Source organism: Aotus nancymaae, unplaced genomic scaffold (genome assembly GCF_030222135.1).
Source record: "Aotus nancymaae isolate 86718 unplaced genomic scaffold, 86718_ANA_hifiasm-v0.15.2.pri h1tg000076l, whole genome shotgun sequence".
Taxonomy (NCBI): domain Eukaryota; kingdom Metazoa; phylum Chordata; class Mammalia; order Primates; family Aotidae; genus Aotus; species Aotus nancymaae.
In genome coordinates this window covers 14,073,687-14,101,297 of record NW_026988491.1, presented here as the reverse complement: position 1 = coordinate 14,101,297, position 27,611 = coordinate 14,073,687, and the positions used below count along the sequence as shown (strand labels likewise).

The 27,611-nt window shown below is 37.0% G+C and overlaps 1 protein-coding gene across 1 annotated transcript in view; it reads left to right on the top strand.

The window, feature by feature from the left end:
* The window catches only part of ENTHD1 (ENTH domain containing 1), a 124,664-nt gene that overhangs the window by 35,734 nt on the left and 61,319 nt on the right, over positions 1 to 27,611 (top strand). Inside the window, exons 3-4 of the mRNA XM_012458904.2 lie at positions 7,313 to 7,431; positions 22,491 to 22,611. Of these exons, the coding sequence (XP_012314327.1) occupies positions 7,313 to 7,431; positions 22,491 to 22,611 (240 nt within the window). The remainder of the gene's footprint in view (positions 1 to 7,312; positions 7,432 to 22,490; positions 22,612 to 27,611) is intronic.

Here is a 27,611-nt window from a genome sequence, read left to right as displayed (position 1 = left end):
ATTTTACTGATCATGACAGTGTGGTATTGATGCAGGATAGATGCATGGACCAATGGAACAAACCATAACCCTAGAAAACAGACCTGTGCCACTATGGAATCAGTAAATGACAGAAGCGGCATTTCTGAATAGGGAGAAAAAAATGAACTGCTCGATAAGTAATACTAGGATCATTTTTTTGATCTGTAAAAATGAAATGAGGTTTCTACCTGGATGAATTAAGGATTTAAAGGTAGAAAGGTAAACCTTTGAAATGTTGAGAAGAAAATTTAGAATGTGTTTTTTTTTTTACATTGAAATAGGAAGGATTTCATAAACAACAGAGAAAGTGCACATTATTTTTTATTTTTATTTTTTTGGGGATGGAGTCTTTCTCTGTCACCCAGGCTGGAGTGCAGTGGTGCTGTCCCTGCTCACTGTAACCTCTGCCTCCTGGGTTCAAGGGATTCTCCTGCCTCAGCTTCCTGAGTAGCTGGGACTACAGACGCCTGCCACCACAGCCGGCTAAATTTTGTATTTTTGGTAGAGACAGGATTTTACCATGTTAGCCAGGATGGTCTTGATCTCCTGACCTTGTAATCTGCCTGCCTCGGCCTCCCAAAGTGCTGGGATTACAGGCGTGAGCCATCACACCCAGCCCTATTTTATAAAAGTGTTTATAAATTTGACATTTGTGGTAGCCAGAGTTCTGAGGATAAGTCCCATGACCCTTGCCCCTGTATAGAGTCCTCTCCCCTTTGAGGACTAACACAGATTCAGCACAATAAACTGTGGCTGTTACTTGTTCAGAAACACTTAGTGATTTCTTGACTCTTCCCACCATATCTGAGACCAGTTTGTTTTCTCCACCAGGCTGCAGTCTGTGGGCTATTATTTTATCTGTTTTTCTGTAGCAGAGCTCAGCTGAGGCCATGGATGGTCTTCTTTAGAATACCTGAACTCTGCTCTGTTTTTGAGTCTCTTGTACAAAGTCCTGCTCATTCTACCTAGTTGGGGTATGTATCCTGTTCTCGTGGGGGAGAGATACCTTCAAGCGTTAGGTCATTCACCCAATTCAATGTCCAACTGTGGCTTTCATGTCCGTTAAAGTGTAAGCATCTTTATTTACTCTATTACATCCAGTTTCTTTTTCTCTATTTTTACTTCTCCTCAGTCATAAGCAGGAAGAAAGCATTTTCCATTCAGTTCCCTGTTTTCCAGACATGTGGATATTGATGAGAACTGTAAGGTTGTTGTCAACTCACCAGTATTGCTTTTGGGGGAGAAGGCACGTCCTAGATCTTGTTTCTTTTCTTGGCCACCAGTTATTTTTATTCTTTTTCTTTTAGAAATTTTACTTATGTGTGTTTCTATGTTAGATTGCTATTGACTTTTTAAAAAATCTCATTGAGTATCAGGTGATGGGAATTCTGTGTTGCAGTTTCACTTTGCTTTCTTAACCCAGGAGTCAGCCACTGAATGTAAAAACTTGCTTTCATAGTGACTGTTTATTTTTCTTTGTCCCTGGAGCTGAGTGTCTAACTTGGTTTGTGAATTTTCTTGTTTCTCATTATTCTTAAGTGAGAACTACTGGCAGTGTCTCAAATTTTATATGCTATTGTTAGCAAAATACTGAAATAAAATTGTCTTAACTCTGTTTTTGAGATCTCCAGCAGTAAAAGTTGGTTCTTTTTCACTTTTATCTACCTATGTTAATTTTTAAAACCCACTTAAACATCTCTGCTTTTCTCTTTTCACCTTAAAAAATGCCTTTCCCCCAGTAATCTCAAAATTCATGTACAAAGAAATATGTACAGTAAATGTACATCTTTAATCTCCACATTTATTTACCAAGAAAGATGTTCAGTAATTGCACACTCCATCTCCTGTGTTTTGAAGCATTTCTCAGGTAAGCAGAAGCAGAGCAATAAAGCAGAAATACAGAGGTTGTGTCTGTAGTGGATACCGTGGTGTATCTTCCAGATTCTTGCTTCAAGATCAAGGCACTCTTGAGCTGCGGGAGGGGTAGTGGCTGTGGGCTCTCAACTGAATCCTCCTCTGGGAATTGCCAACAGCTGAAGAGAGCCTCTTCATTCAAGGTCATGTTCCCCAGCTCGCTAAGGGATCCTACATCAAGGCAGGTCAACTGTGAAGAGCCATTCCAGCCTCCAAACTCCTATAAGGATCAGCTGAGTCCTTCATTGCAATTGTGCTACAGTTATTGCAACTGCACTTGTTGGACCCGATCCTTCCTGCTGCCTCCCTCTTCACTGGTAGTCTCTAAGAGTGCTTCCTAATGACTCTCCCACATACAAATCTGACTCTTGAGTGTCTGTTTCCTAGGGAACCCAACCTACAATGGCTTTTCCTCTAGATTTAAAATATAGGACAGTAATAATATGTGTACATAAATAGATAATGAGAATAGAGAATAAAGCAAATGGGGAAAATGTTAACAATTGGTGAGTCTGGATGAAAACCATATGGGCGTTCTTTGTACTATTCTTGTTACTCTTCTGTAAGTTTAAAATTATTACAAAATGAAAGTTAAAAAAAAAATGACAAATACCAACTACTTTAAGATGCTTAACTATGTGCCAAGACAACAAAATTGGAGTCAAGTTTCCAAATTCACAATTCTGTAAAAGTTATAAACTTAAGCACCATGAGACTTTACTTTGAGATCTTACTAGTTCTTCCTTAGCCCACTGAATATTTTCTATGATGCAATATATTTGTCTGTTACTAAAAATTAATTTTGTTAAGCAAATTATTTAATTTGCTTGCATTACACCTGAAAGGACATGCTTATTAGATGCTAAGTAATAAGTGGAACAGTTTGGAAATCTGTTCAACTTATGGAGCATTGCATTTCCAAAATGTGCTGGTGCATTGTTAATGCCTGATAGTTTGAACGTCAGTTTGATATCTCATCTAAGAAATATCACAGGGTTTGCCAGTTCTGCTTTGTGGTATTATCTGAGTGGTACAGGCTCAGCGGGATGTACAGCTTCTTTCTAGATAGTTTCCACAAAGTACTTAAAACCTTGGTTCAAAGCACTCGTCTTTGAATGACTCAGTGGCTTCATTTCCTGCAGCATCATTACTTTTTCCTCTGAGGTTTCTCATTTCCATACCGGTCTTGGTTGGCTTGTGACTTCACTGTGTCAATTGATAAGTAGCTTACAAGACCAAAGGGATGCCATTTCCACTAAGGAACTATAAGAAACCTAATGTATGTTCTCTCCTTCTACTTGCCTGTGAAAATCCAGAAATTAATGTTGTGTGATTACCAAATCTAATTAAGCATACCTCACTTCCAGTGTTATGCTATCTGATACTAAAAGAAAAATTTAATGAGTTTCTATGGACCCACTATATTCTAATTGCTTTCTTTCTTTCCTCATAAGAAAACTTAAGATAGGTTTACAACATTTTGGCTATTCTAGGTCAAAATGCATCCCCAATATGCAAGATACTGTTTTTCACAATTCTTTCTATTCTTCAGTTTCTTTCACAATTTACTTCAAATTGACCTTATGAAATTTTTACTGATCTACTTCTATGATGTCTAAAACCTAAGTCCATATGATTTCAGAGATAATTTAGCTGCTGAATGCCCAGGGAGTGATAATGTAGTTCCTGATTAAATCCAATAAAAGTAGATAGATGATCTAAGCCCAAGTCACCACTCTTTGCCAATATTAGTTACAAAATCTTCAAGCCCCAAATAAGCTCATTTTAATCATTCACTTTTATGTGAAGTTAAAAGAAGATGAAAAGTTACAACCATAAATGAAAAATTCTTATTTCTTTGGTATCTCTGGCATCTACCATACTTTCTCCTTTTGCCCACATAGTTCCTTCTGCTCAGAGTAATTTCTCTCTTCCTCTACCCTATTAGAACCCTGGCCATCCTTCAAAGCCTTGTTCAAATTTTTCTTCCTTTTTGTGGCTGTTTCTTTTTACTCTGGTGCACGTTGCTGTTCTCCTTAGAGTATCTGTTCCTAAAATTGATTAATTCAAGGAAGTTTAGCATATAATTGTTCTCTGTTTCCTGTAAGTCTGTATGTTAGACTTATATGCCTAGTCAGGCTATAAACTTCTTGAAGGTTAAGACTGTGTCTTGTATTACTGCTTTCCAGTATTTTTTTTTTTGCATAACCCCTAAAATGATTTTGAAACACTGTGTACCTCCTCACACATTTTTAAGTTGATATATGAAGTTTTACAGGTATTAATAACTGCAAAGGATATAATTCTGGCACATTGTAAATATTGACATTAAAGACAAAATAAAAAACAAGCAAACTGTTAAGTTATATCAATCTTTTAAATGTATCTAAAGGAACCTAAATATCATTGTGACTGATACCTGTAGTCATTCATCTGAAAAAAAAAATACATGAAGTCCTTAACTGTTAGAACTTTTACAATATTCCCTTTTCTCTTTGAAGTCATATTTTTATTCCACATTTCTCGCAGAATTTTATTCTAATATAAAATATTTTTATGCTTAGAAATCTTCTCTACATCAAATAGATATAAAATTATTTTTTTAAATTTTCTCTGACCAAAGGTTTTAATATTTCTTCTAGATTGACTTATTACAATTATTGTTAGTATGCAGTCAATCAAAACCACATAAATGCATTATAAATTTGTATGAATATTTGTCAAATATAAAGAAAATAATTTTATTAGAAATACATGCTTTTATGAGATACTCAGAACTGCTCGTTTATCTACATAGGAATGTGACTGATTACTAGCTACAAGCAGGGCTCTGCAGAAATCCTGCCTCTGCTTTATTTACATTTGTATAAATATAAATGCTGAGAAAACATGTTCACCTAAATTATAGGTGAGACAAGAAGGTGCTTTATTATAGCAGTCAATCAATTCTATGAATTCCTTCCAAGTAATATGCTGAAAATTATATAGTGATTTATTATAAAAATATATTTTTATCTCATGTTGACTGTTAACTTGATGGAGGCTTTCTTCAGTGTTTCTGAGAGCAAAGAATTGGAAACACCCTACTTAGAAAAAGACTTATTAAGCAGTCATAAGGAGTAATTTATCAATTCTCAGAACACCACCACAACAATCCTTAATAAAATTTATTAAATAACTATTAATTAAACCCGTTATACTTTAACCCAGTATACTCAGAAAGTGCAAGAAAAATTAAAATATTAATTGCAATATACCTGTCAATGCAATTTTTTGAGAAAATGATTTTATTGTATCGTATGCTTTCATCAACTCTATAGAACTTCAGATTTGGTTCATCCAATTTTTGGAAAATATTTATCATATAACCTAGTTGGCAAAGCCAACTCTCATTGTCAAGACAATTAGCCAAATCAGATTTAAAGTTTTTTTCAGAAAATATCTTACTTTATTCAAATAAATGTATAAATAGATGTTGTCCTCATTGTCTTCATACTCCTGAATCCTTTTCTAAGACGGATGCCAAAGGCATGAAGCCTCACCAGGAGTTTGTTGCATTGGTGACATATGGTGCCCCTGCCTCTCACGCTTGCCTGGCTTTGCTCTCAGGGGACCCTTCCTTAGGAATGATGCATTATTTGATAACAGGTGAGGAATGAAAAACACAAGGACATTAAATGAAACTTGTCATCTGTCCTGCTGCCCCATACTGTATCAGAATACCAAACATGCTGATGTGGACCAAAATACCTTGTTACTTATGCCATGCTTTCCCATTAAAATAAATGTGTGGACAGGACAGAACTTGAAGTCTCTCCATTAGTTTTTTCCTGCTTTGATTAGAGGCTTCCTCTATGTTAGTATTTTTAACTATTGTTTGGTGCTTTAGAGGTTCTTATGCTTGGGAAGAGGTATCATAATAGGATGGGTGAGGATATGCCTTTTTTCTGTAAAATGGGAGAAAATCAATAATTAGAGAGAAGGGGGAAAGCACTAGCTTGATACCTCTGTGTAGCTGCATTCTTGGGCAGATCAGTTTTTGGAAAGAACATAGGTGGAAGTTGTGGATCTGGAAGTTGATTCCTTGAAAACTGTCTATGCCCACCTAGCCCTTGGGAAGTCTTTACATATCCCCAGTAGTGTGTATATACCAAATTGAACGTAGTTTGCTTACACTTATTGTACCCAATGATATGCTGAAATAGAGTTGGTACTACTACTTTCAGATTAGACTTTTTAGAGTTGGTAGTAATATATGGTAATTAACATAGGAAGGGAAAGATTAGGACTGTAAAAATAATGTTTAGCAAAAAGATATAAACAGAAATATCAGTTTATTTTCACTGGTTGTATTAGTGCATTCTCAAATTGCTATAAAGAACTATCTGAGATTGGGTAATTTATAGGTTTAATTGGTTCATGGTTCCACAGGCTGTACAGGAAGCATGTCTGGGGAAGCCTCAGGAAACTTACAATCATGGTGGAAAGCAAAGGGGAAGCAAGAATGTCCTACATGGCTGGAGCAGAAGGAAGAGAGTGAAGCGGGAGGTTCTACACACTTCTAAACAACCAGATCTCATGAGAACTCACTATCACAAGAACAAGGGGGAAATCTGTCTCATGATCCAGTCACCTCCTGTGTGGCCCCTCCTCCAACACTGGGGATTACAAATTGACACGAGACTTGGGTGGGGACACAAATCCAAACCGTATCACTGGTGTGTTCTCTTATGTTCAAAACAAAGTTTTAAAATTGTGCTGAGTTCTTTTATCTAATAATCTATACATTTCTGGTTAGTTTCTCTTGGAACACATCAAGTTCACACTGCATTAAAATACTACTTCATTATAGCTCTCATTCCTGCTTTCCTAAAATTCTATTTGAATAGTTTTCACTTTTTCAAACTCTATTTTCTATATTATATTACACCTTATTGTTTAAAAAAGATGACTTGGTAATTTTATAAGAGTTGTTAATGTGGGAAAGGGCTAGAATTTAAATTATTTTTCTAAATTTTCTCTGACCAAAGATTTTAATATTTATTCTAGGTTGACTTATTATAATTATTGTTAGTATGCAGTTAATCAAAACCACATAGGTGCATTATAAATTTGAATATTTGTCAAATATAAAGAAAATAATTTTATTTTCTTAAGAATTTAAGTTGCATTTTTAAAATTAGTCTGAACTTCTCACTTATTACAAAGAGGCATATTAAAGTGACTAACATTCATAGGTTACCGTTGGCAGATGGTTTATATTTAGCAGGGGAAAAAAAGGGTATCTTCAGAAGTAATTAACTTATAAATTGTGAACTAATATAAAAACATAACTGTGTTTTGCCAAAGTAAAATCTTAGCTTTATATTGTTGACAGAAAACGTGTGCAAGGCAGAATTGAAACAAGAGCATTGCCAAGATATTCATTATCCTACAGAAACTATGTTTACCCAGGAAACACTTCCACTCAAGATTCAGGGTTGGAAATCAACAGAGGTAAGTCACTGCCATAGTTTCCTATAGCTGCTGTAAGAAATTACTGCAAATTTTGTGCCTTAAAACAAACAAATGTATTATCTTATAGTTCGGTACGTTAGAAGCCTGACCCAGAGCTCACTGGGCTAAAATCAAGGTGTCTGTAGGGCTGTGGTCCTTTCTGGAGGCCCTAGCGGACAATCTGTGTTTATGTTTTGGGTTTTATTTTTCTTTGTCTTTTGCAGCTTCATGTGTTCCAAGAGAAATTGTGCTTGTCTTTTTTTTTTTTTTTTGAGACGGAGTTTCGCTCTATCGCCAGGCTGGAGTGCAATGGTGCAATCTCGGCTCACTGCAACCTCCGCCTCCTGGATTCAAGCGATTCTTCCGCCTCAGCCTCCCGAGTAGCTGGGACCACAGGCACGTGCCACCATGCCCGGCTACTTTTTGTATTTTTAGTAGAGACGGGGTTTCACCATGTTGGCCAGGATGGTCTCGATCTCTTGACCTTGTGATCCGCCCGCCTCGGCCTCCCAAAGTGCTGGGATTACAGGCGTGAGCCACCGTGCCTGGCCTGTGCTTGTCTTTTAACTTTGCTTTTTGTGCCTTTTGTTATACAGGGCTTTAAATATAAATAAGGTCAAATTATCAAAGTTTTCTTTTATGGTCTGTGCTTTTTAAAAAAATCTTAAGGAATTCTTTCTTACCCTAATAAAAATCTCTTATTTTTTCTTCTAAGTGTTGAGGTCCTTATGTCCTCTAGAATTTTCCTATATAGTATAAGATAGAGTTTTTCTTTGTACCCTTGTAAATAGGCAATATTTAATTTACTGAATAGTCTTTTTCTACTCATTAAAAATACTTCTTGGCTGGATGCGGTGGCTCACACCTGTAATCCCTGCATTTTGGGAGGCCGAGGTGGGCGGGTCATGAGGTCAAGGGATTGAGACCATCCTGGCCAACATGGTGAAACCCTATCTCTACTAAAAATACAAAAATCAGCTGGGCATGGTGGCACGTGCCTGCAGTCCCAGCTACTCAGGAGGCTGAGGCAGAAGGATTGCTTGAACATGGGAAGTGGAGGTTGCAGTGAGCCGAGATAGTGCCACTACACACTAGCCTGGGGACAGAGGGAGACTGTCTCAAAAAAAAGAAAAAAAAATTATTGTCAAATAATTATATACTCACAGGAAGTTGCAAAAATAGTACAGAGTCCTGCGTACCCTTCTCTCAGTTTGCACTGTTTGCATCTTATATGGAAATAATGTTGGCATCTTGTATGGTTGCAGTGCCGCATCAAAACCAGGAAACAGATATTGGTATATCTGTGCCAACTAGACTACAGACCTTATTCAGTGTTCAACTTTTCAATCCACTATTCAGTTTTTTAAACTTGTATTTGTGTTTTTGTGTGTGTGGTTCTATGTAATTTTATCCCATGCACAGATACATGTAAACAGGACCACGAGGAAGATATGGAACTGTTCCATCACCACCAAAGAAGTGCCTTATGCTACCCGCCTCACTCCCAACCCATGCTCTGGCAGTAACTAATCTCTTCTCCATCCCTGCAGTGTTTGTCATTTCTAGAATGTTGTATAAATGGAATGAGACAGTATGCAGCCTTTTGAGATGGAATTTTTTCACTCGGTGTAATGTTCCTGAGGGCCGACAGGTTGCTGAATGTATCAGTAACGTGTTTCTTTTTGTGGCTGAGTACGTTCCGTTGTCAGAATTTACTGAATTTTGTTCAATCATTCATTTATTGGAGAATATTCAGATGTTTCCATTTTTAGCTCTTATAGATAAAGTTGCTGTGAATATTTGTGTCCACATTTATGAGTGAAGTTTTCATATCTTGGGGATAAATGTCAGAGACTTGTAGTGTTGTATGGTAAGTGCATACCAAGTTTTGTAAAAAACGGTCAAGCTATGTTCCAGAGTGGCTGTGCCATTTTATATTCCCATGAGCAATGTGTAAGAGATTCACTAGCTCTGCACCCTAACCAACTTTTGGTATTACTGCTATTTTAATTTTAGCTCTTCTAATAGGTCTGTAATGATATCTCATTGTGATTTTAATTTGCATTTTCCAAATGGCTAATTATGTTGAATATCTTTTCATGTGCTTATTTGTGGCATTATAACTTATCTTTGACCTTATTCCTATGTTCACATCTCTTACCCATTTTCTAATTGAATTTTTTTTAACCATTGAGTTTTGAGTTCTTCATATATTCTGGTTATAAGTTCTTTGTCAGATATGTGATCTGTATATAGTTTCTCTCCATTTGTGGCTTGTGTTTTCTTTTTAGCAGTATCTTTCACAGAGCAAAATATTAAAATTTCAATGAAGTCAAATTTATCAGTTTTTAAGAATCATGCTTTTGGTGTCATATGTAAGAACTCTTTGCCTAAACAAGATCACATAGGTTTTCTCCTAAAAGTGTCATTTATGTTTAGGTCTGTGATTTATTTTGAATTAATTTTTGTGTAAGGTGTGAAGTATAGGTCAAAGTTTTTTTTTTTTTTTTTTTGCCCAAGTATATCCAGTTGTTTCAACACCATTTGCTGAAAAGACTTAAATTTCCATACAGCACGCTTCAGTGTGGTTTTCTTTTCTTTCCTCTTTCTCACCCATGGGACTTTTCAGTTGGAGGATTTTTCATCTCTATTTAGTCCTGTGAAAGTTATCTCGGATTTTCTTCAAATATTTTCTACTGTTGATTTTCACTTTTTTTCTTGGACTCTTGTTATCTAGATATTAGTAATTCTCGTTCTATCTTTATAGCTCTTCACTTTATAGTTTCTATTCGTTTTCTCATTTTTCTGTGAGTTCCTCAATTTTATCTTCCAGCTTAGTCATTTTTTATCAGCTATATCCATTCAATTTTTAATCTCTTCTATGTTCTCAATTTCAACTATTCTGTTTTTATATGTAAGATTCAGTATTTCTGTTTCTTTATGTCATGTTTTTCTGTTTCATATTACTTAGATCTTTTTTATTTATTTTGGTATGTTTAGTAAACTTATTTTAAATTTTTGGTCCATCTTTTCTAATATCTGAGCTTCTGATAAAATCTGTGACTCAGTTTTTTACTTTTCTTTTGAAATAGTTATGCTCCTCTAATGACTGGTTATCTTCGGAGGTAATGTCTGCTTGTTTTAGGATTGCTGAAGGCTAGAGCTTAATCTGTGTGCTCCCTATCAACTTAAGTGGGAGGTGCGGGAAATGGAGTCTAAAGTGGAAAGCATTTCTTCCCCTTTGCCCCTAAAAACCAGAGCTAATCATTCCTCATCCTAAGTATCCATGCCTCGAGTTAGGTCTTTATCCTTAATACCCTAAGAAGTAGTAGCCTTAGGGAGAGACACTTCTTAAATTGCAAACCACATGCCCATCTGGGGGACAGGAAGAGGAAGGATGAAGAGGCATCTTCCCAAGCCTACCCCAGTCCCTACCAGATTTTCTCAGCTCCGTGCCCACCCAGCTTCTGCACAGACTGGAAGGTACTCCTGAGTACAGCTGCCTGAGTCACCGTAGCTGTGAAGGCTGGTTCCAGGGCAGCGAATGGAGTGTCATTATGATACCTTCTTCCTGTGTTATCCTGTCACTGCAGACTCTCTTCCTTCCATTCTAGGATAAAGCCAGCACCAACACCCCTACTCACTCTCACACAAATGTAGTAGTTCAGAAGAGCTCTGTGTCTCCCCAGGGGCCTTTCAGTTTCCTTCTCATTTTGATGTCGTTCCTTTACAGTACCTCCAGGGTTGGTCTTGAGAGAGGAGCCACCAGAACCAGAAGCAGGACTTGCTGTTCTTTCTGCAGTGTTCTCTGACCTTCTCAGACATAATACCTACTTAACTCCTGTTTGCACTTCCACATGACAACTCATATCTCTAACTTTGGCAAATAGCTCTCCAAACATTACTTTTTCTCCATTTTCTTGCAAATTTTTTTCTGCTTAATTTCCATTTTACATTGGGTTACTCTGTCATTTTCCATATCTTTCAACTTTTTAAAACATTGTTCATCTCATATCTCCATGCTACATTGTAGTTAATTAAATAATCTTCCAGTTCATTTAATCTCCTTTCACAGGTGCCCATTTAGTATTTTTTCTGTCTAGTGAGGTATGTTTGTCTATGTGTATTTATTTATTTATTTTAGAGACTAGGTCTCACTCTGTTGCCCAGGCTGGAATGCAGTGGAATGATCATAGCTCACTGTAACCTCAAACTCCTGGGTGCAAGTGATCCTCCCACCTCAGCCTCCCAAGTCACTGGGAGTTCATCACTACGCCTGGCTAATTTTTAAAATATTTTATAGAGACAAGGTCTTGTGTGATATTTCCCAGGCTAGTCTTGAACTCCTGGCCTCAAGCAATCCTGCCTTGGCCTCCCAAAGCACTGGGATTACAGGCATGAGCCACCACACTCTACCAGGATTTTATTTCAATAACTCTGTTTTTCACTTACAGAACCTCTCATTGCTTCTTTTTTTTTTTTTTTTTTTTTTTTTTTTTTTTTTTTTTTTTGAGGCGGAGTTTCGCTCGTTACCCAGGCTGGAGTGCAATGGCGCGATCACGGCTCACCGCAACCTCCGCCTCCTGGGTTCAGGCAATTCTCCTGCCTCAGCCTCCTGAGTAGCTGGGATTACAGGCACGCGCCACCATGCCCAGCTAATTTTTTGTATTAGTAGAGACGGGTTTTCACCATGTTGACCAGGACGGTCTCGATCTCTTGACCTCGTGATCCACCCGCCTCGGCCTCCCAAAGTGCTGGGACTACAGGCTTGAGCCACCGCGCCCGGCCATTGCTTCTTAATTGTATCCATTTGTACCTATTTCATATCTGCCTGTTTTTATTACTTGATTTTTTATTACTGTAAATTAAATGTTATCTTTTCCATTATCTTTTAAGACTATGTGTACTCAGTTTTAAATACTTTATAGATTTATTAGATTGACTTTTTCCAGAGTGAATTTGGTTTTCTGTGTTTTAGAATATTGGATTATAAACTCATCTTAAGTAGCTCAAGTTTTTGTTTTTGTTTGTTAATCTTTCTCTCTCTGTGTATCCTTTCTCCTTCCTGCTTAACAGTTTTTCATTTGCCTCCTCCTGACACCTGGAACTATTCATCCACATTCAGGACCTGCCAGCAGCTTGGCATTGCTTTCTTAGCTGGTATCAGAGATATTGCAGATCTGATCCCTAGAAAAAAGGATGCCGTATTTTAATTGCTAGAGAAGTTTGTGTCCTTTCCCCTATCCAAGTCTAATACTTTTAAAAGCCACAAACCCAGGCTGTGATTGATGACAGGTTATTTCAGCTTCCTTTGTAAGTGGGCATCCTGATGCCCAAGCATGATTTCAAGGAGGGAGCCCATATTCAGCACTCCTATCTTGAATTGACACTCTAGCCTTTAAGAGTTGAGCTCCTGATTTTCTGTACCATCTTCTGTACCCAGAGCACCAAAGGTCCACAGTGTCAACCTCTCCTTACCATTATTTGTTTCTGTTCTATGAAGATGTTAATCTTGATTTGGAGCATGACTATATCTTTTTAATTCTCACATTTGCACTTTCTGTCTCATGGCTCTGTGTTTGGAGAAGGGAGGTATCCCCAAAGTATGAACACACAGAACCATCTTGGCTAGAAATCTGTTTCACTCATGACTGAAATTATCTCATTAATTCATTTTTCTGTTTATTGTATGTTTCTCCCACTAGAAGGAAATCTTCTTGAGTAGAGACCTTTTTAGTCTTATTCATTGCTGAATCTTCAGTTGACAGATTTTTGCCAACTGAAGAAATGAATGAATAATAGACAGTAAATGAACATTAGCTTCTCTTTTTTCTCCTGTGAAAGACACTTGTTTAGTCTTCTGCTCAGAGTGCTTTGTTTAGTGTTCCCTGCCTCAATTCCTATGAGGAAGATTGGAATTATTTTTTGACTTGCTGTTCCTGATGCCTTTCCCCAACCTAATTAGGTATTGGATTCAGTTGTTTTCCTAACAGCTTAGAAAGGTATGTAAAATTAAAATTTTCCTGTTCTTTAATTTCATAATAGTTCACTGACTGAGGGGCTGGGCGTGTTGGCTCACACCTGTAATCCCAGCATTTTGGGAGGCCAAGGTGGATGAATCACTTGAGGTCAGGAGTTCGAGACCAGCCTGGCCAACATGGTGAAACCCTGTCTCTACTAAAAATACGAAAATTACCAGGCATGGTGGTGCACACCTGTAAGTCCAGCTACTCAGGAGACTGGAGCAGGAGAATTGCTTGAACCTGGGAAGTGGAGGTTGCAGTGAGCAGAGATTGCACCACTGCACTCCAGCTTGGGTGACAGAGTGAGACTCCAATATACATATATGTATGGGTGTGTGTGTGTGTGTGTGTGTGTGAATATACATATATTCACACAAACACATATATGTATACATATACATGTACATGTATATTCACTCAGACACATACACACAGAGGTTATTTTAAAAGATAAGATGATAAGACAGCTGGGCATAGTGGTGTGTGTCTGTAGTCCCAGCTACTTGGGAGCCTAAGGCAGGAGAACCATTTGAGCCCAAGAAGTTTGCAGCTATAGACAGTATGCTGTGATCACACCTGTGAATAGTCACTGCATTCCAGCCTAGGCAATGTAGTGAGACCACATCTGTAAAATAAATAAATAAAATTTTAAAAGATAAGACATTAAGTCAAAATGATTTTATTGATTGATTTATTGATTGATTGAGACAGTCTCTCTCTCTGTCACCTAGGCTGGAGTGCACTGGCACTATCTCAGCTCATTGCAGCCTCCAACCCCCGGGTTCAAGGGATTCTTCTGCCTTAGCCCCCCAAGGAGCTAGGACTATAGGCACCTGCCACCACCCCCAGCTAATTTTTGTATTTTTAGTAGAGACAGTGTTTCACCAGGTTGGCCAGGCTGGTCTTGAACCCCTGACCTCACGTTATCCACCCACCTTGGCTTCCTAAACTGCTGGGATTACAGGGGTGAGCCACTGCGCCCCACAAAAATGATTTTAAAATTTGAGATCAGTCTATTTTCTGCTGATGGCTGTTGTGGTAGAAAATAGACCTGAATAAGCCTGTGCGATTTGGAACCAAAGACATAAAATGTCACCTAGTTTTGTTTTGTATCAGTCTTTAAATCCTGATTACTGCCGGGCGCGGTGGCTCACGCCTGTAATCCCAGCACTTTGGGAGGCCGAGGCGGGTGGATCACGAGGTCAAGAGATCAAGACCATCCTGGTCAACATGGTGAAACCCTGTCTCTACTAAAAATACAAAAAGTTAGCTGGGCATGGTGGCGCGTGCCTGTAATCCCAGCTACTCAGGAGGCTGGGTCAGGAGAATTGCCTGACCCCAGGAGGCAGAGGTTGCGGTGAGCCGAGATCGCACCATTGCACTCCAGCCTGGGTAACAAGAGCGAAACTCCATCTCAAAAAAAAAAAAAAAAAAAAAAAAAAAAATCCTGATTACTATTTCTTTCTTACTTCAGAGAAACTCACTGTTACTGATCTACATCATTCTACATCTTATTTCAGTGAGAAACAATGGTACATTTCTCTCAAAAGAAGTTTAGAAGCTGGATTTTCCTTTTTCAAAGCATCACTGTATTATAACAATATCTCATTATCCTCTTGACAAGCATCTCTTCCTATTACTATTAGGCGCATTTGTTACATTCCAATATGTCCTCTTCAGTAATCTGCTCTTGTAGAAGAAGACAAAAGCTAGCAACTTGAACAGTAAATCTAATTGTTGTTGTCAAATGTACTATATCCACAGAATGAGAAGTAAATATTGCTTAGGCAGAATGAGGGGCACTTAAAATATTTCTTAAAAATTTAAATAGAAACCTCTTTAACTATTCTCGTTTTATAAATGAAAGAAAAATTATCTTAAATGCAGTAAACAAAATTTATAGCAGAATAGAGCTTTTAAAGCAGAACAGTGCTTAAGTGTCACTTTGAAAACTAAGGGAAGACTTTAAATTTATGACACACATGTATCTGTTTCCTCTATACATATTGTCCAGAATTTTTATTATTAGATTTGCTAATGAATAAAGCTATTTGCAGCTTTTCATCACCTCAAAAGACCTTACTCTTTTCCTGTTTGAGGAGATTCAGCAATGAGGTTGTGATTTTTTTGGTTGCAGTTGTTTCCATAGAAACAGATAGAGATGCTATGAATTGGTTCACACAAAATTAAAGCTGACCAAAACCTTCAGTCTAGTTGTGATTTACTAAATTGATAGTGATACACAATAAATGTTTGTTTCCTACTGCCCTCATTTGTTATTTTGCTAAATGAAGAGTATACATTTTCATCTTTTGGTTTATTGGCATGCCATTTATTATATTTCCTAAAATTTGATCTCACCAAAGTTGTTAGAGAAATGAAAATTATACTTACTCTAATTATGTTAATTCATTCTTCCTGTATCTTTTTGCTACATTATTGTTTTATGCTTAAAAGTCTTTTCTTCTTTTTATTTTTATTTTTTTTGAGACAGAGTCTCACTTTGTTGCCAGCAGACTGGAGTGCAGTGGCACAATCTCGGCTCACTGCAACGTCCACCTCCTGGGTTCAAGCAATTCTCCTGCCTCAGCCTCCCAAGTAGCTGGGACTTCAGGCACATGCCACCACGCCCAGCTAATTTTTTTGCATTTTTAATAGAGACGGAGTTTTACCATGTTGGCCAGGATGGTCTCGATTTCTTGACCATGTAATCCACTCACCTTGGCCTCCCAAAGTGCTGGGATTACAGGCATGAGCCACCATGCCTGGCCCTTTTTTTATTTTCATGCTTGTGCCCTTGTTACTTCTTTTTAAATTAGAAAGTACTTATTGAAAAATGTTCAGACAGCATCAAAGGGTAAAGAGTGCAGAACAGAGGGGCTCCCTACTCCTCCATGCTTCCTGAGTTCCTTTCCCTACAGGCAACTCCAGCAGTTTTCAGTGATTTTTTGTGTCTACACATTTCTTTTACTTAACTGGTCTTATTCAATATGTATTTCTTGGCATGCTTTGAACTAAACAATATATCACGGACATCTTTCTGAATAATAAATGTAATCATTCAATGTATATTACAAAATATGTTTTTTTCAGTAAAGTACATCTTACAGACATTTTTCTATATCAGTACACATTACTGTGCTGTATTCTTTATATATATATAAGCACACATATATATAATCTTAACCATTTCCTATTGGTAATTACTTATGGATTTTTCATGATTTTGTCTGTTAAAGGAAAGTTGCAATAATAGCCCTTGTAAGTATATTTTTATGATGCTGTCTCAGAAGGGGAATTGCCGAGAGGTTATACTTATTTTCAATTCTGAAAATACTGCCAAATTGTCCTCCTAAAAGTTGTACCAGTTCATACTTACACTGTATCATATTGATTCTCCTCATCTTTGCAAATACTGTTATCAAGTTTTCATTTTTGTCAATCTGAGGGGCAGAAAATTTTTATTTTAATTTTTTATTTTAACTTTTTATGTGTTTATTGGGCATTTGTGTTTCTTTTTGCTGTTAACTCTATCATGCCCTTTGCTTATTTTCCTGTTTGGTTTCTCACCTTTGTCTTACCAATTCCTGAGAGCAATTTGTGTATTAGAGAATTAGAGAATTAGTCCACTTCCTGGTTCTTCATTTTCCATTTGATTTAAAATTTTTATTTATGGCTTCTTTTTTTTGCTTTATAGAAATCTTTATAAAACGTTTATAAAATCTTTATAAAATGTATTTTAAAAATCTTTACAAAATGTTACCCTGGGCTGGACATAGTGGCTCACGGAGGTTGAGGTGAGAGGACAGCTTGAGCCGAGAATGCACCACTGCACTCCAATCTGGGCAGCAGAGCAAGACTCTCCCTCAAAATTTAAAAAAAAGGCACTCTGGTCTTTTTATTTTTTTTAACAGGCTATTTTTTTAGAGCCACATTAGGTTCATAGCAAAATCGAGTGGAAGGTAGAGAGATTTCCCCTTATGTCCTCTGTCTTTCCTACAAGTACATCCTTCCCACCCCATCAACATCCTATACCAGAGTGTCAAATTTTTTACAATCAATGAATCTACATAAACACATCTTAATCACCCAAAGTCCAGTTTACATTAAGATTCACTCAACATGAGCAAAATGTGAAATACAGCCAAAGTGGTGGTGAGTGGGAAATTTACAGCACTTACATTTATAATGTAAACATTGGAAATTTAAAAAAAAATTTTTAATGCTTACAATAGAAAAGAGGAAAAGTTTGAAATCAATAATCTAAGTTCCTAAGGAAACTCAGAAAAGCTAAATAAATGCACAAGGAATAGAAGAAAGGAAATCATAAAGAACAGAAATTAATGAAATTGAAAACAGGAAAACAGAAAAATGAATGAAACAAAAAGTCAGTTCTTTGAAAAAAAAAAAAGATAAATAAGTAAAAGTAATAAAAAATAATTTAAAAAACAGTAAGAGTTGATAAACCTCTAAAAAGACTGACAAAGATAAAGAGAGAAGACACAAATCACCAGTATCAGGATGAGAAGAGATAACCACTACAATTGCTTCAGCTCTGAAAGGATAGTAAGGGATTACTACCAACAACTTTATACTTATGGGCCAAGCATGCCCATAATCCCAGCACTTTGGGAGGCTGAGGCAGGCAGATCATTTGAGGCCAGGAGTTCAAGACCAGCCTGGCCAACATGGTGAAACCATGTGTCTACAAAAAATACAAAATACAAAAATTAGCCAGGCTTGTTGGTGCACGCCTGTAGTCTCAGCTACTCAAGAGGCTGAGGCATGAGAATTGCTTGAATCTGGGAGGCAGGGCTTGCAGTAAGCCCAGATTATACCATTGCACTCCAGCCTGGGCTACAGAGTGAGAGAGACTCTGTTTCAAAAAAAAAAAAAAAAAACACTTTATAAACTTGACAATTCAAAAGAAACAGCATAATTTCTCAGAAAATACAAACTACCCTAACTTAATGGCTCTATAATCATTTTAAAAATTGAATTTGAAGTATAAGTCTCTTGAAAAAGAAATTTCCAGGCCCAGATGGGTTTTACTAGAGAATTCTACCAAACATTTAGAGAAAAATTAGCCTGGGCAACCTAGGGAGACCCCATCTCTAGAAAAAAAAAAAAATAGCCAGGTACAGTGGCACACACCTGTAGTCCAAGTTACTTGGGAGGCTGAGGTGAGAAGATCACTTGAACCCAGGAGTTTGAGGCTGAAGTGAGAGTTGTGATTGTGCCACTGTACTTCCAGCCTGGGTGACAGAGTGAGACCCTGTCCCAAAAAATAAAAAAAGAATCAACAGCCATTTTACACAATGTCTTCCAGAAAATGGACCAATTCATTTTATGAGGCAGATATTACCCTGAAACCAAGTTTAAACAAAGACAGTACAAAAAAAGGAAACTACAGACCAATATCTCTCATGAAACTAGATGCAAAAATTCTCAACAAAATATTAGTCAGTTGAATCCAGCAATATATAAAAGCATACAGAAATCAATTGAATGTCTGCATACTAACAATGAACATGTGGAAACTAAAGACAATACCATTTGGACAAGACATTTGGACAAGGTATTAAAACGCTTCAGTATTTTAATGACTAAGTATTTCAGTTTATACCTAAACCTTAGAACTGGACAAGCAAGATCCCTAAAAGGAAAAATGTGATACATCAGACCTCATCGAAGCTAAAAACTTTTGCTCTACAAAAGACCCTGTTAAGAGGATGGAAAGATAATCTACAGACTGGGAAACAATATTTGCAAACCTCGTATCTGGCAAAGGACTAATATCTGGAGCATTCAAAGAACTGTTAAAACTCAGCACTTTAAAACCAAACAGTCCAATTAGAAAATGGGCACGTTATGAATAGTCATTTCAGCAAATACAGATGGTAAGTAAGTGCACGAAAAGTTATTCAACATTATTAGCCTTCAGGAAAATGTAATTTAAACATGGAATGAATATCAAAATGGCTAAAATAAAAAAAATAGTGACAACACCAAATGCTGGTGAAAATATGGAGAAAAACTAAAACACTAATATATTACTGGAAGGAATGCAAAATGGTACAGCTACTCTGGAAAACAGTTTGGTAGTTTTTTTTTTTTTTTTCTTTGAGACGGAGTTTCGCTCTTGTTACCCAGACTGGAGTGCAATGGTGCGATCTCGGCTCACCGCAACCTCCGCCTCCTGGGTTCAGGCAATTCTCCTGCCTCAGCCTCCTGAGTAGCTGGGATTACAGGCACGCGCCACCATGCCCAGCTAACTTTTTGTATTTTTAGTAGAGACAGGGTTTCACCATGTTGACCGGGATGGTCTCGATCTCTTGACCTCGTGATCCACCCGCCTCGGCCTCCCAAAGTGCTGGGATCACAGGCATGAGCCACCGCGCCTGGCCTAGTTTGGTAGTTTTTAATCTAAACGTGACTACTGTATGAACAGCAACCGCTCTCCTAGGCATTTACAGTAGAGATATGAAAATTTAGATTGGCACAGTGGTGCATGCCTATAATCCCAGCACTTTGGGATGCCAAGGTTGGGTGGATTGTTTGAGCTCAGGAGTTCAAGACCAGCCTGGGCAACATGGCTAAACATCATTTCTACAAAAAAAAAAAAAAAAAAAAAAAAAAAATTAGGCTTGGTGGTGCATACTTGTAGTCTCAGCTACTTGGGAGGCTGAAGTGGGAGGATCACTTGAGCCTGGGAAATTGAGGCTGCAGTGAGCCAAGATGGTGCCACTGCACTCTAGCCTGGGCAACAGACTGAGACTCTGTCTCAAAAAGAAAAAGAAAATGTTTATCGTACAAAAACCTGTACATAAATGTTCACAGCAGCTTTGTTTGTAATAGCCAAAATCTAGAAACAACCCAGAGGTCCTTTAACAAGTTAAACTATGATACATCTATATCAAGGGTGCTACTCAGCAATGAAAAGGAAGAAACGATTGCAATGAAACAATTTGGATGAACCTCTAGGAATTATGCAAGGCTAAAAAAGCCAGTCCCAAAAGGTTATGATTCCATTTATATAGCATTCTTCAAATGTTACAACTATAGAAATGAAGGACAGATTAGGAACAGATTAATTCTGTTGAGGGAGTATATGTCTATGAAAGAGCATCAGAAAGGATTCTTGTGATGGTGATAGAAATGTTCTGTATCTTGACTATTTCAATGTCAATATCCTGAGTATGATATTGTACTATAATTTTGCAAGATGTTACCTTTGGAGGAAACACAGTAAAGGCTACATAGGCTCTATTATTTCTTACATGTGGATCTAAAATGAGCTCAAAGTTGAGTTTTTAAAGGGGCAAATCACTTTGGAAAATGGTTTGGTGGTTTCTGATGAAGTTAAAAATAGACCTGTCCTATAACCTAGAAATTCTGTATTACTACTATGTAGTATCTAGGAATAATGAGTGCATTTGTCCAAGATTTATACAAGAATGTTCATAGTAGCTTTATTCATAATAGATTAACTTTGGAAGTAATCTGTATGTAGGAGAATGGATCAACAAATTGTGATACATTCATACATTTTGCTGTGTAGTCTCTCCTTTCTTACAGGTAGGAAGGGAGGAAGGAACTACACAACAAAACATAGATGAATCTCATGTGCATTATGTTGAGCAATAGGAACCAGACGTAAAGTGATACATGGTGTATGATTACATTCATGTGAAATCCAAGAACAGGCAAAACTCATTAATGGTTATAGGGATAGAATAGTGGTCATGATGCAGGGTGGTGGGATGGTATCAGCTGGAAAAGAACTTCAGGGAACTTTCTGAGGTGAAGGAAATGTGGTTATATAGGTATACTCATATGATAAAAGTTATTGCGCATATGATAAAAGTTATCGAGCTCTACATTTAAGGTTTGTGCATTTTACTGTATGTTAATTATAATGGAGAAAAATTATCCCTAATTGCTAGAAAAAAAAGACATACCAACTAATCCCACTCTATAGACTTGGTTTGGATTCATTTTCAAACAAGCTGTAGAAAAACCTGTTTATGACATTGAGGAGAAGTTGGAAATATGAACAGTTTATGATAACTGATGACATTGGGAGCTGTAAAGTTTATCAGTTCGATGCAGTTATTTATCAGTTAGAGATTGCTATCATCTGAATACTTGTTTCCCTCCAAAATTCTTAGTTGAAATCCTACCGCCAAAAGTGATGGTATTAGGAGGCAGATCTTTGGAAGGTGATTAGGTCATAAGGGCAGAACCCTCATGAATATGATTAGTGCCCTGATAAAAGAGGCCAAGAGAACTCCTTGGTCACCTTCTGCCATGAGCAGTTATAGTGAAAAAATGACTGTCTAGGAGGTGCGTCCTCGCCAGACATCAAATCCGCCAGCACCTTGATCTTGGACTTGCTAACCTCCAAAACTGTAAGAAATAAATTTCTGTTGTTTATAAACCACCCAGTTGATGGTATTTTGTTATAGCAACAGCATGGACTAAAGCAGAGACACATACTGAAATAAGGGATTATTCTAGGATTTGCTTCAAAGTGAAACAGATTGTCACAGATCACAAATGAGGCATGGCAGGGATATAAATGAAACAAGATTAGCCATGATTTGATTATTATTTAACCTACATGATTGGATTAATTATCTATTGTGTCTACTTTTTACTTGATGATAAAAAGTTTAAAGTTTTAAATATGAATAAAAGATACATACAAGTGGCTTTATTATTACCAATGAGACAAAATAATTGGCCTTTGAGATAGCATGTTGTAAGGATGCTAAAGGGTGGTAGGTAAAGGTAATCCCCTAAACAAAACCCTTGCTATCTATACAAGGTGTCTTCAGCATGGCTTGGTGATTCCCAAGGGCAGAAATCCTCCCTACACCCAGTAGACAGCCAAGTGATGTATGTTTGAGTTAATTAAATCAGAAATGTTTTTATGGTGATGTTAGCACATTTAGATACTTTGTAGCTCCATACACTGTCCATCCAGGATATTGATTTTTTTTCCAATTCTCATGTTCTTGTGTTTTCTGTCAGGAGCTGATACTGTTTTCTGATGATGAGCCAAAGCAGCTTTTACCAGCAGCACCTCCTTCCATTGTCTCTCCAGTCACGTGCTTGTCAGAAGCAGCAGAAGTTTGTACCCTTTTGGGTGCAGGTAAATTAGTTAAGGAATAGGAAGTTTATTTATCAGATTTTATTTCATGAAATACAGCAACAGTTGGTTTCTGTTTAACTTTGTTAATGAGGGACAGGACTAGCATGGATAAATTCAACCCACAACATGGTCCTATAATCTTGTTTTACCATTTGTTTCAGTGTTTTCTCTCTTTCTGTTTTACTTTTTTCTTTTTCACTGTTTAAAAAATTGACCACAAGCCTTAAATATTTTACAAGTAGCTTTAAAAGCAGAAAATTAATTTTAGTTCAATTTTAATAAAGAATTTAAATTATAACCTCTTTCAAAAGCAGGCATTAAATGACAACATGAAGAGGCAAGATGCACAGTAGCCACAAATTGGTTCATTGTCTCTTGAATAATTAACATTAGAGAAAGTCACAGTATAAAATTATACAAAACTGGCCTCCAATAAATTACACGATTGAGTTCCAACTGGGCTCTGCAGCTACTCTGGATCCTTGAGGATCTGATTGACTCACCGTTGAGTCACTGCATCCTATCTCTATTCTCCATGAACTCTCAATTTTCAATGCATTCTTCCTCTTGATTTTCCCAGAAAGTAGAATGGAAGATCTTCCACCAACATGAGAATGAAACGTTCTCATTTGTATCTTTCATCACCTTATACATCTTAGGTTTTATGTTCATCCAGGCATCTTTTCCCTTATCACAGAGGTGGCTTCTTATGTTTTGAGTTATATCTTCTCACTCGTCTTGGACCATGCATCTCAAATTTCTCCTTATATGGATCTATAATATCCAATATGTGTAAGTGCTATAGTTTATTAGTGTAGGTTTATTTTCTTTTCCAAATTCATGTTTATAGAGTTTTCTTGCAAAGCCAGCTGTGAGAATAATGAGGATATTTTAATAAACACAAAAACAAGAAATTGGGGATGACAGTGATATTTGTATAAGGATGGTATTAGTCACACGGATAATTAGTTACAAGTGGTTATAATTTTTGGACAGCTTGCTTTGTATTCTTAAACAGATTTAGATCCAGAAGCTTGAGAGAAGAGCATTAAGGAAAATGTTTCTATATTCTGACACCCCCTAACATTTTTTTCTCATAAAATTTTAAAAATAGACTTCCTTTTTTAGAGCAGTTTTAGGTCCATAGCAAATCTGAGCAGAAAGTAAAGAATTCCCATGTACCCCCTATTCCTCACCAGAGTGGTGCATTTGTTACAATCAATGCACTTCCATTGCTATGTAATCCTCGGAAGTCCATGGTTTACATTGGGGTTACTTTTGGTGTTATACATTCTGTGGGTTTGGATAAATGTAAAATAATGTGTATCCACCATGATAGTATCAGAAATAGTAGTTTCACTACCCTAAAAATCCTCTATGCTCTGTCTGTTCATCCTTCCTTCCCTCCCATTAACCCCTAACAACCAATGATCTTTTTACTGTCTCCATAGTTTTTCCTTTTCCAGAACACCATATAGTTGGAATCAGATGGTATGTATGATTATTTTTTTAACTCAGTAATTAACATTCAGGGTTCCTCCATGTCTTTTCATGGCTTGATAGCTCTTTTCTTTTTAGTGCTGAATAGAATGTAACACAGTTTATTTATCCATTCACCTACTGAAGGACATCTTGGTTGCAGTTTTGGCAATTATGAATAAAGCTTAACATCTGTGGCAGGTTTCTGTGTGGACAAAAGTTTTCCTTCCTAATATTTAATTTAAGTGAAATTGAGTATAAATGAGCATAAGAAGGAATCCTAGAGAGGAAAAAGTCAAAAACATGTAGCTGGGTGGGGAGGTGAGGTGATCCCACCATTTTACTTGGCCGGGACCCATCTTAATCAGAGGGGTGTTTTCTATTTGTAAGTCGTTCATTTCTGCGGTCTTTCCTTTACAGGAGTCTCAGAGATATCTTTCTAAAATGTAGATCTTAGCATTTCACTTCCCAGCTTAAACACTTTCAACAGTTCTCCACTGGCAATAGGATGAGTCTAATTTTTAAAATAGTACCAGGCAAGTACTTTTCATAGTCTGGTCTCAGCCAGACCATGAACTTCATCACCGAAAATGTCAGGACTCACAATGCCCTGTGACATTCCATTACTTGTATACTTTCTTCTCTCTAGAATATTTTTGTTCCAGTTACTTTGACTGTGTAACACATTGCCCTGAAACTTTGTGGCACAATCATTTTTTCTGCTCAAGGATTCTCTGGGTCAGGAATTAGGATAGAGCACAGTGGGAATGGTTTGTCTGTTCCATGATGCATATCTAGCCTTAGCTAGGGAACACAAAGGCTGGGGCAGGAGTCATCTAAAGGCTTACTCACTCACGTGTCTAGCAGTTGATGCTGGCTGTCGGCTGGGGGCCTCAGTTCCTCTCCACATAAGCCTCTTCATGTGATCGTTCCATGTAGGCTAGTTTGGGCTTCCTGACAGCATGGTGGCTGTGTTTCAAGGATGAGTATTTTGTGAAAGAAAAGACCAGACATAAGTTGAATAATCTCACACGTCATGCTGTAATACTTCTACCTCATTCTGTTCATCAAGGCAATCACAAAGTCCTGCCCAAGTTTAAGGGGGTGGGGACATAGACCGACCCCCCCCCGCAATCTCTCTATAGAGGAGTGTCAATGTCACATTGAAAGAAAAGCATATTGGATGAGACATATGTTGGTATAGTCATCTTTGGAAGATATAATCTGCCACAATCTTCCATCAAGTTATAAATTCTTGACAAAATCCTTTTTGAATAGCCAGGCCCAATGAAAATGTGCAGTAGTGACTGCTATAAAATTTTTCTGCATGCTAAACTGGTTTCTCCTTTCACTATGTTCCCAGAGGACTTTGCCCATGCCCCCGTTATACAGTTTATACTTTTTGTTTCATAATTATTTTATAAATATTTATTTTAAAATTATATAAGTGAATATATTCTTAATTTAAAAAAATTCAAATATAGATAAAGTCAAAATCTCCCTTGACTGCCCCTTACCCCAACACAGTCCCCTCCCCAGAGTGAACTGTTACCAGTTTGGTGGTTACCTCCCATACCTTCCTCTGTGTATTACATAAATACATGTACCTTTAGAAATATATAGAATTGACTTTGTTTTAAAACATTATTCTGCATTTTTCTAAAGCTTTCCTTAACTTAAGAATATCTCTTGGCTGTCCTTCAGTGTATGTCAATATGTAGAGATTTGCTATATTTTTTAAAACTCCTGCAATGCCTGGCTATTATAGATTATTCCCCTGCTGATGACATTTTGATATTTTATACTTTTCACTGTTACAAATAATGCTTCGACGAATAACCTTGTGCACATATGTGAGTGTTTCTTTAGGGTTTGTTCCTAGAAATGGATTCCCTGAATCATAATTTGTGCCCATTTTCATCATAATTCATACAGCCAAACAGCGCTTCATAATATCAATATCAATTCACACCCTGGATGGCAGTGTATGAGACTGCCATTCACTCACACCCTCACCAACACTTGATACTTTCAAGCCTTACGTTTTTATCACTTGGGTTAAAAGTTGCATTACATAGTAGGCATAATTTGCATATATCCACATATTGATACTTCTATTTCCTCTTTTATGGATTGCCTGTTTAACCTTTTTTTTTCATTTAAATTGATTTTATAGTTCTCTCGTTCTCTCTCTCTATATATATCTATATATATCTGATTCTTTCTCTGCCATTTATGTTGCAATTATCTTTCAGCCTGTGAACTGTCTTTCAACTTTCTTAATGATGTCTTTGTAGGAGTTTTATGTTTTATTTAGTCATATTTATTCCTCTTTATCTTCATAGCTTTTGTTTTTTTTGTGTTTTTAAGGTGACTTTTCTTATACTAAGTTTATAGAACATATTCGCCCATATTTTAATTGTTTTGTAATCCATGTGCATTTAAAGTATTTGCAAATGGTTTTAGATAAGGGCAATGGGCAGCCAGTTGTCTCAACATTCACTGACCAGTCCATTTTTCTCCACCGTTTTGAAATGACTCTTTAACCGGCACTAAATAGTATCTGTTTAACAACTGTATTCTATTCCATTGCTTCACTTTTCTCGTTCTGGTCTGTTTAATTTTTTGCAACAACTGTAATAGTATACCACAGTGTTAATGTATACTATTTTACTTAACCAATATTATCATAAAGGTCATTTAGGTTATTTCTGTATTTTTGCTATCATAAACAGTGATAAAATGGCATTATTTTCCCCTCCCAAATAAAATAGGCTTTATTTATATTTTTCTGTGATTTGACACAGATTCTAAAATACATTATTCTGAATTCCTCTTGGTAAATTCTGTCCAGTTCACTAACTTATCCTGTCAACAGATGGTTCTAATTTCCATGTTATGATTTTGGCAACTTCAGCTGAAGACAAAAATAAAGTAGGAAAGTTATTGTGGTACAGAATCCTCAGTTCTTTTCCTTTTCTCCCTTGCCTTTGCCCTTCAGAGGCACACGGCAATCTGCTGTTCACTCTCTGGCCTGCAGCAGAGAGGAGGTCTAACCCCCGTGCACCCCCATGGTGAAATGGCGTTTCACCATGTTGGCCAGGCTGATCGCAAACTCCTGATCTCAGGTGATCCACCCACCTCAGCCTCTCAAAGTACTGGGATTACAGAAATGAGCCCCTGTGCCCGGCCTTAAAATGTTATTTCTTATAATGAAATTTAGCATATTTTCTAATGTCAACAAATTTCATGGGTATGACTCATTCATGTTTCCTCATCTGAAGTGTCTGTTCATGTCTTTTGGTCATTTTTTGGTTTGGTTGTCTTCTTCTTAATTGATTTGTAGGAGTTCTTTATTCTGGAGCCTAAGTATTGTATCGCCAACGTTTTTCCAGTCTGTGACTTGTCTTTTCACTTTGTATGGAGTTTTTGAATAACAGAAGTTCTGAATTTTAATGAGGTAGAATTTTCTCTATCGTTTGTACTTTTCGTATGTATGTTGTGTTATTTTAAGAAATTCT